Source organism: Mustelus asterias, chromosome 7, assembly GCF_964213995.1.
Source record: "Mustelus asterias chromosome 7, sMusAst1.hap1.1, whole genome shotgun sequence".
Lineage (NCBI taxonomy): Eukaryota > Metazoa > Chordata > Chondrichthyes > Carcharhiniformes > Triakidae > Mustelus > Mustelus asterias.
This window is the reverse complement of record NC_135807.1, coordinates 63,096,835-63,110,245: the sequence shown is the minus strand read 5'-3', so window position 1 is coordinate 63,110,245 and position 13,411 is coordinate 63,096,835. Positions and strand designations below refer to the sequence as shown.

The 13,411-nt window shown below is 40.6% G+C and overlaps 1 protein-coding gene across 1 annotated transcript in view; it reads right to left on the bottom strand.

The window, feature by feature from the left end:
- Positions 1-1,779: 1,779 nt before the first annotated feature.
- Positions 1,780-13,411, bottom strand: part of sntg1 (syntrophin, gamma 1) — a 122,096-nt gene continuing 110,464 nt past the window's right edge. Inside the window, exons 16-17 of the mRNA XM_078215494.1 lie at positions 9,253-9,363; positions 1,780-2,748 (exon numbers count right to left, since the gene is read on the bottom strand). Of these exons, the coding sequence (XP_078071620.1) occupies positions 2,617-2,748; positions 9,253-9,363 (243 nt within the window). The 3' untranslated portion in view covers positions 1,780-2,616. The remainder of the gene's footprint in view (positions 2,749-9,252; positions 9,364-13,411) is intronic.

Below are 13,411 nucleotides of genomic sequence, written 5' to 3'. Positions count from 1 at the left end.
TGTGTGGCACATTAAAAACTGACATGCAAAGAATGTGATTATCCAGCTGCAGTCTCAAGTTTAAGTTTATTCATTAGTGTCACAAGTAGGCTTACATTAACATTGCAGTGAAGTTACTGTGAAAATTCCCCAGTCTCCACACTCAGGCGCCTGTTCGGGTACACTGAGGGAGAAATTAGCATGGCCAACTCACCTAACCAGCACGTCTTTCAGAATGTGGGAGGAAACCGAAGCACCCGGAGGAAACCCACGCAGACACGGAGAAAACGTGCAAACTCCGCACAAACAGTGACCCAAACCAGGAATTGAACCCGGGTCCCTGGCGCGGTGAGGCAGTAGTGTTAACCATTGTGCCACCGTGCTGCCCTAAAGGAGCAATGTGGGCGAAACACAACACGGCAGCTTCATTAATAGTAGTCGACTACCCCAGTGATCTTAAGAAAAGAAAACAACAATGTTTCACTCACCTGTGTCACTGGTCTGCAATAATGTAGTAAAAGTTGTAGAAATATCTTCACAGGTAGATATAATAGTCCATATCTTGTGGAATCCGGATTGTCAGAGACTGGATGTACCACAGAGGGTGTGCTCACGGGACTCCTGGGAAATCCCAATGCATTGGATCTGTGGAAATTATCCGGAAAGTTTGAACTTCCGACGGAAAATTCCCCTGCTCCCTGGGGCCCTCCAGAATGACCTCAAGCTCGGGTTAAAATTGGAGGCTTTAGACGGTTCTGAATGCCTTACCTAGATAGTTACCCAGGAAATGTTAGACAGAGAAATCCTAAACTAATTCCTGGGTAATGATTCAACTGATGCCCCAATCAGTCATGCTGACACCTTAATCCCTCCTCGACTACCTGACTACTTCCCTGACCATCTGACTATCCCCTCCCAAGCCCTGGCTCTCCATTACCTGACCTGATTAGCTCCCAACCCAAATTGACCTCACCCCACCCAATTCTCCCCACCGACCCAAATCAAAGAATTATGTTGAGGTTAAAATAATTGGTTTTCATGTCCATCTCAATCAGTCCAAAGCATGCTACATTGGCATAGAGATAGTGATTTAGGGTGGAGCCTTCATTAGGAGGATCTTATTTTTTATTTAGCTTTGTGCTTGCTGACAGATGCAGGCAGTTGAATTTGGGGAACAGGCAGGCAGTTGCAGCTTTGCTGTGGAATAGACTGCATCTAACTGGATTGAGAGAACCACAGGTGTTATTAGTCAATTAGGCCTGCACTTCAAGCTGAGAAAATGAAGATTTCATTGTTCACCATTTGTATGGTGAGCGGTGTTTAATTTTAGTTAGGTTCTGTGAGGGAAATGTAGCTGGATGATTTGTTCTAGCCTGCAGCTAGTGGAATAAATCTACAGGCAGTCAGCTTAAATAGTTAGCTTAGAAAGAGCTATACAGATTCTACAGGAGCGATCAGGGAGAAAAAAAAACTTGGTATGTCCAAAGCCAGGACAAGGAACTGAAGAATCCACAGTCATGAAGTATTTAAAGAAATTTGGAGGATTCCTTAGCCAAAAGCTAATGGAAGGATCTGCATGCTATTGGTACTTCAAATAATAGCTAGAATACCAAGGAGAATTAAAGTAAATTCTGGAGGGCTGTAGCATATCTTTATGCAATTTAAACAAAAGTGTATCAGATTATGCAAATTTTGCATGAAATGATTTCAATCAATTGCTTGGAGGACTTTTAGAGACATATTGTTCAGTTATTATTGGTTATTGTCATGATTAAAAGAAAAACTCCATCATATGTTATTAAAATTCCACCAGGAGTTTTTATCAGAATGGTCGTACTTCAAAATGTACAGATAAATATGGAAGTTACATATATATTTCATAAGGAATTAAAATTACGCTATACTTTAGCTAATGATGGTCATAATGAGAAATGTTTGCTCAATCTTAGCAGCTTATGTAAACAGTTCACGTAAGAATAAATTATTGTTATTTTTATCTATCACAATGAATTAATTTGCATTATCTTTCTCATGAGTTCAGATTTTTTGTTGTTCTGAGGCTTAACACGGAACCAGTATACATTTAGGGCTTATTGTAAAAATAAGGGCATTTCCACTACAAAAATTATTTCACATAAAAATGATCTGCTTTGCCCATTTGAATCCTTAATTTCTAATCATCATATTCCTTATCTGTAACACCTTGGATAAAGCACATGTCCATAATACTTCAATGTCCTGTAAATTCATAAAAATTTCCATCTTTGGAAAACAGAAGTACATTGAATTGCAGAGGTGCTTTCACAGAGATACCCTCCAATAAGAAATCTTATGTACATGAAGTTAGTCAGTGACACCCCTAATTCAGGAAGTATCTCATGATGATATTCGGTTGCAGTCCATGAGGAAATGTCAGCACTGTACCAACACGAGTAAAGGTACCAACTCTGTAAATTCTTCAGATTTCAGTTCATTCTGTGGCTGGCTGCAATATTTGGTGCAGGAGAGGAATGAAAGCTGACAACATTTCTCCTGAATTGGAAGCCTGGTAGGAATCCCCTCATGGCTGTGACGTGTTAAATATTTATCTTCAGCAGAGCAGCAATGATTCTTTCATAATGGATAGAAAGGAGTCCGTCAGTTACTGTACTTGGCCTTCCCAACAATGGGCTGACTTCCAACGTAGAGGGGATCCATGCAAGCAACTTTAGCAGCGAAGAAGGAGTGTATACAGTGCAATACTGCAAAAAGGTTGGAAAATTCCAGTTCCTGAAATCAAAAAAACAGAGGGATAAAATGTGCATTGTGGTTTCTGATTGAAGTATTAAATCAAAGGATTTATTCTAACCCTGCCTGATAGCATAACCATTTGGGCAGATAGCTAAACAGATTCACAGGACTCAGTTGCCAACACCTCTCACAATTCCACACATGAAAATTTTAACCTGCTCTAGCTGAACAGGTGAGAAGGACACATACAGACAAACAAACGTGTTCCTTCATTCAACACACAAATTGGGATTGAGCGTCATTACAGGGACCAAATTGTTATCGCAACTATCTGCCAAGTAAGATAGTGGTTACAGCTTTCTCATCAGGCTAACCTAATGGGAAGAGGTGGAGGGGTCAGGAGTGGCATAGAGAGGTCATTTTTAGAAGTATTCTTGGAGGGCCAATTGGCACAGCTGCTCCACTCCTTATAAAATGCAAACGTATTTGCCATTTCCTTCTTCTAGTTCAAGGATTACAGTAATTCACGTCTAGCACAAAGCTTCCCAGTGATTGCAGACTGATAACAGCATCCAAATGTGGAAAACTAACAACATACAAAAGCAGTTTGCATTTACATAACACCTTTAATGTTCAAAAACATTTCAAGGTGCATTATGAAATTCTAATTAGAAGGAGACATTAGAAAATATGATTAAAAGCTTGACTCGAAATGGATTATAAGGTGATTATGGAGTCAGGGTTAAGGAGGAAATTCCAGAACGCTGTGATTAGAAAGTTGAAGGTATGACCACCAATGATGGGTTGACTAGATTTTCAGATAGGATAGATTTAGAAATGCAAAGATCTTGGATGGAGCAGATTACTGAGAAAGGGAGGGGGATATCAGGACTAGTTAGAACATAGAACAGTTCAGCACAGAACAGGCCCGTCGGCCCACGATGTTGTGCCGAGCTTTATCTGAAACCAAGATCAAGCTATCCCACTCCCTATCATCCTGGTGTGCTCCATGTGCCTATCCAATAACCGCTTAAATGTTCCTAAAGTGTCTGACTCCACTATCACTGCAGGCAGTCCATTCCACACCCCAACCACTCTCTGCATAAAGAACCTACCTCTGATCCTTCCTATATCTCCCACTACGAACTATGCCCCCTTGTAATAGCTCCATCCACCCGAGGAAATAGTCTTTGAACGTTCACTCTATCTATCCCCTTCATCATTTTATAAACCTCTATTAAGTCTCCCCTCAGCCTCCTCCGCTCCAGAGAGAACAGCCCTAGCTCCCTCAACCTTTCCTCATAAGACCTACCCTCCAAACCAGACAGCATCCTGGTAAATCTCCTCTGCACTCTTTCCAGTGCTTCCATATCCTTCTTATAGTGAGGTGACCAGAACTGCACACAATATTCCAAATGTGTTCTGAATACAAGGATGATATTTTAGATTTAAGGCAGTGAGGGATCAGGAGTCAAAGCAGATCAGCTTTGGAGATGTGGGATCAGTGGAGATGAGTGATTGGGATTTGGTTTACTTAGGGTATTGGCATATTATGATTCTGAGCTGACCCCATAACTTCTTCATCACCAACAATTTCCAATTCCACCTCTATAGGATTACCTGTTTCAGCCTCTGTCTCGGTACCTCTACTACTCTGCAGTCTCAAATTACTGATTTTTCTGATTCCTGCCTCCTGGGCTTTTTCTCTGTTTGTCTCATTACTGGCAATTGTGCCTTCTGTCAGCAGGAATTGTGGAATTCTTGCACTAAAATCCATCTTTTTATTTCCCTCTTCCCTCTTAAGCCTTCATTTACCTTTCCTGGTATTTCCTTCTATGGCTTGAAGTCCTTTTACTTTGTGATACAATATCAAACTTTAGAAACTCCGTTTACACTGTGTTAACTACACTACCTTCAGCAACCGACTCCATTATGTTAACTTTGCATATTGCCTCAGAATTCCAATGGGATAATTGGACCCTTATTCTTGCTGCTTAAAGTTGATATAGGACCAACTAAACAACCTATCATGAAACCAGGTAAAATGGCAAGTGTCATCATTGATGGGAGTGTTGGGGAAATGGAATCAGTTCTACAAATTATTAGTCAGAATGATAAAATTAAAATGGTGTTTAATAAAAGAGAAAGAGGAAAAATTGGGGAATAGCAAAGACAAGTAGTACAGAAGTAAACTTTTAAGAGCCCTCATTTATGAATTTCAGTGAAAGAAAATTGATATTACAGAAATAAAACTATTCCAAAGATCTCAGTATTATTATTACTGTAACACTGGAAAAAATTTCAGCATTTCAATATCCATGAAATGTTACAAAGAAATATTTGGCCTTACACATATCTCATGGTGCATGGATTGGTGATGTATACCACATTGTAAAAAATCAAAGCAATTTCATTAGCATTCATTAACATGGAATGTTTCCAGTGTTTGAAAATTTATGATTTTCCGTACCGATAAGACTAAAACATCTCAGCAGTGACAGAAGCGACCTGATAGAAGTTTGTAAAATTATGAGGGGCATAGATAAGGAAGCTTCTTCCCAGGGCAGAAATGACAATTACAAGTTCAAGGTAAGGGGGGAAAGGTTCAGCAGCGATGTGTGGGGGAAGTTTTATTTACACAGAGGATGGTGGAGGCCTGGAATACACTGCCAAGTGAAGTGGTTGAGGCAGACACATTAGCGACATTTAAGACTTAAATGGATAGGCACATGAGCAGGTCAAGAATTCAGGAATACAGACGGTTGGTCCAGATAGGACAGCGTGATCAGCGCAGGCTTGGTGGACCAAAGGGCCTGGTCCTGTGCTGTACTGTTCTTTGTTCTTTTTCAGTGCCAGGGTCCAGGAACTGCATAAAGTTAAGCATGTCAGCAAGTGCAACGAGGTTACTTTATCTTTGAGGTTCAGTCTCCCTCTTTCCTAGTTAGGATATTGTTACAATCCTGAGAGAGGCAGATAACTTTTAAAAATACACTTGAATTTCCAATGACCAACTTAAAGGAATCGCACAACAGGATTTCAGGTTTTAAGACTTTTACTGCAACTAAAATAAACCTTGGCTAAACATTATTTAGAAGGCAACTAATACTTTAAATTACAGAAAATACATTCCTTATTAGTATTTTGACACTTGAAAATCCCACATCACATTTATATACAACAGCACACTCTCCTTAAAATTGCCAGTCTTGACAAGAACCATTTGAAAGTTACCCCCAACTCCTAACAATATTTTTCACATATGACAATAATAAATCAAATCAAATCAAAAAGATGTTAAAGACTGGAAAAGGCTCAAAGGACTGAGTGGCCCACTCATTTTTTTTTAAAGTTTGTTTATTAGTGTCACAAGTAGGCTAACATCAACATTGCAATGAAGTTACTGTGAAAATCCCCTAGTCGCCACACTCCAGCACCTGTTTGAGCACACTGAGGGAGAAATTTTAGCATGGCCAATGCACCTAACTAGCACGTCTTTCGGACTGTGGGAGGAAACCGGAGCAGACACTAGGAGAACGTGCAGACTCTGCACAGATAGTGACCCAAGCCAGGAATTGAACCCATGTCCCTGGCGCTGTGAGGCAGCAGTGCTAACCACTGTGCCACCATGCTGCCCCCATGCTCCACTTTTGCATCCTGGTATGTCTTGCCGCCAATGTCATATGTAACAACATAAAAATTTGGAGCAGGAGTAAGCTATTTGGCCCTTTGAGCCTGTTCCGCCATTCAATATCATGACTGATCTGATTGTGGCCTCAACTCCACTATCATTCCTATCTCCTATATCCTTTAACTCACTGTCAATCAAGAATCAATCTAACTTAGTCTTAAAAATATTCAATGACCCAGCGTCCACTGCTTTCTGGGGAAAAGAGTTCCAGAAGATCCTCTGAGAGAAAGAAATTTCTCTTCACCTCCATCTTAAATGGGAGACCCCTAATTTCTAAACCATGTCCCCTGGTTACAGTCTCTCCCATAAGGGGAAGTATCCTTTCAATACTTGTCCTATCAAGTACCCTCAGGGTCTCATATATTTCAATGAGATTACCTCTCACTTTTCTAAGCTCCAATGGATAAAGGTCCAGCCTATCCAACCTTTCCTTATAAGATAAACCCCTCATCCAGGAATCAGTTGAGTGAACACTCTCTGAACTGCTTCTAATGCATTTATATCCTTTCTTCAATAAGAAGGCTAAAACTATAGTAACAAAACACAGTACTCCACAGATTTGGTCTCCCCACTACCCTATACAACTGTAACAAAACATCCCTACTTCTACATTCGATTCCCCTTGCAATAAATAGCAACATTCATTTGTGCTTCGAATCACTTGTGAGATCTGCAAAATAATTTTTCCTGATTCATGTATCAGGAATGTGGATGAGGAGCAGCTATTTGAGGTCAAATCCATGTCTGGCATGTGGGAGGCTTTTAAAGGCCAGTTGATTGAAGTGCAGGACATGCATGTGCCCACAAAAATTGAGGATAGAAATGGCAGGATTCAGGAACCATGGATGACAAGGGAAATTGTAAGCTTAGTCGGAAGAAAAAAGGAAGCATATGACTGGTCTAGGCAACTAAAAACTGACAAAGCCCTTGAGGAGCATAAAGAAAGTAGGAAGGAACTTAAACACAGAATTAGGAGGGCTAAGAGGGGCCATGAAATGTCTTTAGTAAACAGGGTCAAGGGAAATCCCAAGGCCTTTTATGCATATATTAGGAGCAAGAGGGTAGCAAGAGAAAGAGTAGGTCCACTCAAGGACAATGGAGGGAGCCACAGGAAGTAGGTGAGATCCTTACTGAGTACTTTGTTTCAGTATTCACCAAGGAGAAGAACGTGACAGATGTTGAGGTCAGTGATGGGTGTGTGAACGCTCGAAAGAATATCAATATATTGAAGGAGGAAATGTTGGGTATCCTAAATTTCATTAAGGTAGACAAGTCGCTGGTTACTGCGGGAGGCAAGGGAAGAAATAGCTGGGGACTTAACAGATCTCTTCACATCCAGAGGACTGGAGAATAGCCAATGTTATTCTCTTGCTGAAGAAAGAAAGCAGGGATAATCCAGCAAATTATAAACCGGTGAGTCTGACATCAGTGGCGGGGAAGCTTTTGGAGAATATACTGAGGGGCAGGATATTTGCACATTTGGAAGAAAATTGACTAGTTAGTGAAAGGCAGCATGGTCTTGTAAGCGGAAGGTCATGTCTCACCAACTTAATTGAGTTTTTTGAAGAGGTGACAAAGATAATTGATGAGGGGAGGGCTGTGGATGTAATTTACATAGACTTTAGTAAGGCATTTGACTAGGTCCCATATGGCAGCCTGGTAAAAAACTAAAATCACATGGGATTCGGGGTGGGCTGTGTTGATGGATGCAGAACTGGCTTGGTCATTGAAGACGGAGAGTAGTGGTGGAAGGGTGCTTTTTAGAATGGAGACCTGTAGCTAGTGGTGTTCCACAGGAATCAGTGCTGGGACCTCTGTTGTTTGTAGTATATATAAATGATCTAAAGGAAAATGTGTGTTGTCAGATTAGTAAGTTTGGGCATGACACGAAGATTGGTGGAGTTGCTGATAGTGCCGGGCCATACTGGACTTGATATTGGGGAATGAGCCGGGCCAGGTGATCGATGTTTCACTGGGGGAGCGCTTTGGACTTAGCGACCATAATTCCATAAGATTTCAGGTAGTCGTGGATAAGGGCAAGGGTGGCCTTCGGGTGAGGGTGCTCAATGGGGCGAGGGCCAAATACATCCAAATTAGACAGGAACTGGTTAATTGAAATAATTGGCTGCCCATCTCGGGCCGCAGTCACTCCCACTTCTGGCAATATCTTGTGGTGGTGGGAAGATGTAGGGTTTCGCTCCTGGCACCATCCGCCACCATTTTACATCATCTCTCACATCTCAGCTTATTTCTGAAGAGAAGGTAAAATTCAGACCCTGGGGTGAACATCTATCTCAGATAGTTCTTAATGGAATTGCACGTGCAGTTTTTTTTTGTTTGGAAAAGTAAAATCTCTTTTCTCAATACACATGGGGCAAAATCAACTTCGAAAGAGTTATTTTTTTGAAATATACTTTCTCCATAGAAATACAACGGTACTATTGCACAAAATTTCTTCAATTTGTGTCACATGTCAGGTGCTGATTTCTAGAAGCCAACCTGAATAGATTTTAGATTAGTTGGGCACATGGGGATCCATGTGACATGCTCTCTGGCAACCTCAATTGCCCATTCTCCAGCTGAAAACACAGACAATGTAATCACTTCTCTGGAGAATGCCAACCTATCTAATTGAATAACACATGTACTTTTCAGGTCAATGTTCTCTTGGGAAAGTTCACTCATTCACCTCATCTTTTTCAATCTGTTGAGTGAAGTGGATGGTTAGCCTGCCTTACTTTCAATTTGATGAAAATGTTCCGGTGCCACAAAAAATATAAATGCACCATTTTTTTTAAAAAAAACACCATTAACACAGGTTTGTCTGGCCTGACACCAGTTTCGCACCACATTACCTTCGCTTCAATTTGTTTAGTGTCAATGTTCTGAAATAAAAACTTAATCTTGCTTTTCCCATCATCTGAAGAGCCTTTCAGCTGTGAAAATTTGTATCTCCAGAGGACAACCTGTAAAAACATGAGAACAGAAAGGCAATGGTGAAGAGGCTGTTGGATGATACAATGCTGACATTTTATTTTGTAGCATATTTCAATTTTGTGACTATTATTTACTCAGCAGAAGGGTTAATCTTCAACCAAACGTGCAATATGTTACAATTAGCTTAGTTTAACTAGCAGGACAGATGAGAAATGAGAAACTTCATGAGAAATCATTGTGATATTAACTTCCTCACTCTTCATTCACTCATTCCTTACTCATACTCTGAGTAAACCAGTTGAGCTCCAGGTTTACTGGTCTTCTGGTCAACATTGGAAAATGACATCTATTGTGCCACCCAAACTCTATCCTCCTGCACTCTGGACCAGGTCCTTAAAAAGATGTTACAAAGTTGATGGACTAATGGTATTTCACGTTGAATTCCTCTAAAACCATATCCAGCATATTCCACTTCCACAATGCCGATGCCAAAAAGGAATTGCATATCAACATGAACAGTCAGAGACTTGAAGCATGATCCCAGCGCAATATATTGGGAACTGACTCTAAATAGATTCCGTCCTTCCGGGAACAAGTGAAGAAAACAAAATCAGAAACAATCTACTAACTAAACTTGCTGGATTTACATGGGCACTGCTGCCACAACACGACAGGCCTCATCACTTGCCCTATCATACTCTGTAGCAGGATATGATGTACCTGTCTGGCAAAGGCCATCATACACACATCTTGTTAATACTCGATTGAATGCAACAATGCATGTCATAACTGGAATTCTCTGCACAATACCTCTCCTCTGGCTTTCTGTCCTCACAAACAATAATCCCCCACACTTCCACCATTGCCTGACAAAAATCCACAAGATGGCTGAAATTATCCATGCTGCAGCTCACTTACCACTCCATGATGACCTGTTAAATCTATCTACTAACTCCCTTCCATTGCAGTGTCCCATATGGAGCAGCCTTCCTGAGCAAGATCTACCAGTAGACATCCTTTGGATCAAGGAATTGGAAACACGGGAATTCACTAGGAAAGTTCCTGTGACAAACCCCATCTGTTTTATGACAGGTTTGAATTACTATGGAGAGAATGGTTCTTGCTAGGTAAGTTTAGGATAGACTAGGGCCCCTGTGCAGCTAAACCCACTGCTGGGTCCTAAGTACAAGCCCCATATGCACTTGTGGAAAGACACAAACAATGCTGCACATTACCGACGACTGCCCACTCTACAAACCAAGTGGTGAACTAATCACCTTAACTCAGCAAATGCGATAGCTATTTCATGGCTTTGTGGATATGCAAAATAATGCTAATAACTGGAAAATTAAGTCATTCATTAATTGAGTTCTGTCTCTGCCTCTACATTGAAAATGCATCCATTCATTATTTTTCATTGATTGACCTTCCTCTGTTTTACACAAAGCCCTGATGCAGGTGATTTCAATTTTGGATAGCCACTTATAATTAAAACTAAACAACTGAGCGGCAAGGATTGAAAAGGAAAATACTTCAAGATATTTGGGAGCGTGATTTCATCAAATTCATAACAAAATGCTCCCAGGTTTATCTGATAATTCCCATAGTATTAATTTCACCAATAAATCTATTACTAGCAAAAGACACATAGACATGAATACTTTTTGCATAGGATTAAATAGCTATTTATTTGCATATTTCTCAAGTGATGATACATGTATTTAATGATTTAGAATTATCCATTCATCATTATCAGAAATTTAGCAATAACAACTTGTCTTTTTTTTAAGCACCTTCAACATAGCAAGAGTCCCGAGGCACATATCAGGAGCATTATCAAGCACACTTTGACACTGAGCTACACTGAGGAGATCTTAGGGCAGATGATTGAAAGCTTGATCAAAGACTTGGATTGTAAGGAGTGCCTCAAAGGAGCTAAGAGAGAGATTGACAGGCAAAAAGTAGTGGGGAGGGAATTACTCAGCTTAGAACCTTGGCAGGAGACAACTCGCTCATCAATGGCAGAGTGATTAAAATTGGGAATATTCAAGAGGCCGTAAGGGAGCAAAGATATACTGGAAGGTTGTAAGGGCTGGAGGAGAATACCGAGATAGGAAGAGGCAAGGCCATGGAAGGACTGAAAACAAGGATGAGAGTTTTAAATTTGAGGCACTATCAGATCAGAAGTCAGTGTTGATCAGCAAGCACAGAGGTGATGGGTGAGCCATATTTCACATTCTTAAATCCACTTGGCGCAACCTATTTTTGAAATTCATCCATGGGATGCGAGTGTTGTTGGAATAGGCAGTATTAACTGCCCAACTCTAAATGCTCCTGAAATGGTGAAGGTGAGCTACCTTCTTGAACCACTGCAGACTATGGGGCGTAGGTGTACCTACAGCGCAGTTAGAGGGAGGTCTCCAGGATTTTGATCCAGCAACAGTGAAGGAATGGCAATATAGTTGAAAGTTAGGCTGGTGTACGACTTGACATACAAGGAACTTGCAAACTTGTGAATATCGGTTTACATCAGTGGCAGCATTCTTAACTCTGTTTCAGTAAATTGTGTGAGCAAGCTCAACTCCTGCCACTCAATCACATAGCCTAAGTTGAAAGTTTGTAGATGCTGAGTGTTGTAGGGTGGGAAATGTCATTCATAGGAGATATTCAACTGAGGCTACAGTTGCCTGTTCAGGAGGGTATAAAATATTCTGCGTTGCTATTTGAAGGGCAGAAGATTCTCTTATTGCCTTGACATCAACTATAAATTATCTAATTATTCATGCATGTTTTGTTCATTGGACTTGGCCATTTGAAAATTGGCTGATATGTGACAACAATGAATGCAGCTCCAAAAGTAATTTATTGGCTTTGGAGCTATTTGGGATTCTCCGATGATGTGAAAAAATGGAAGTTCTTTCTCGTTTCCTAACAATATATTAGACATAGAACTACTGGATATGATTCTTATTACACCCCTGAGACAGGCTTGTAAATTTGTTGTTTTGTGGATTGTCAGGTCATCTTTGTCTTTAATTAGCCATTCTAAATTGGTTAATCTTTGTTAGGTTTGTATCGCTCATTAATTCTTAACTGTTCAAAATATATGAGAAGCAAATAAAGATCACTCAGGACTTGTGCTTTCAACTGCTATACAGTGATCCCTCGTGCAAGTGGGGTGCTACATAGAACTGAGCTTGGATTGACATAAAAGGCCGTTGATTCTGACTTCAAAGTTCACACAGAGGAATGGTCACTTGAGTGAAACACTGTGGAGCTACATTCAAAACTGGACTGAATGCTGAAATATATATGCCAACATTTCTGAAGCAGTCTTCTGGATCTGGTGGAACTCCGGAGAAATTATAAAACAGTTAAAAGCAGCCACAGAGGCCAAGCTCTGCCAATGCTTGCCAAGCTGTTGGGTCATTGCCCTCGATCTTCCGGTGTTTGTCAGAAAGAGACAGATTCAAAAGGATCGACAGAGATACAGACAGACTTAGCTTGACAAAGGGAGCAAATTATGATTCCAGCGGCAGATGGAAGTGCAATATCATGTAATTGCACTGAACAAAGCCCCAACATGTTTTGGAGCAGTGTTGGAGGTCCCATTGACAGGATTAAGGGCAAGAAGAGAAAGATTCATTATCACCCTGGAGAAGGAAGTTCAAACAAAGAGTTTCAGAAAGCTTAGAGGATGATGCTACCACTTTACCTGTTCCTGCAATAAAAAATCACCGTGGAAATCATTTTAATGACCTCATTACGTTAGTCATGTTAAGTGAAGGCGTAAACACCCCTACAAATGTACGTTGGAAGTGTGACAATTCTGTACCATTCATATCCATAAGGCATAAAAAAATAAGAGTTAGTAATTAGGCACAAGAAAACTTCATCATTCACAGCTGTATGTCCCTCTCTGACTATACCCACTGACTCAAATCACATTTAATTGAGTCCTTTGATGAAAAGAGATCACTGCATTGCCCAGTGTGTCACCAGTGGGGCTTGGCTACTGCTGGAGACCCTTTGAATCCTTTCGATTGGACTGATCAGTAGCAACTTGTGTGAAATATT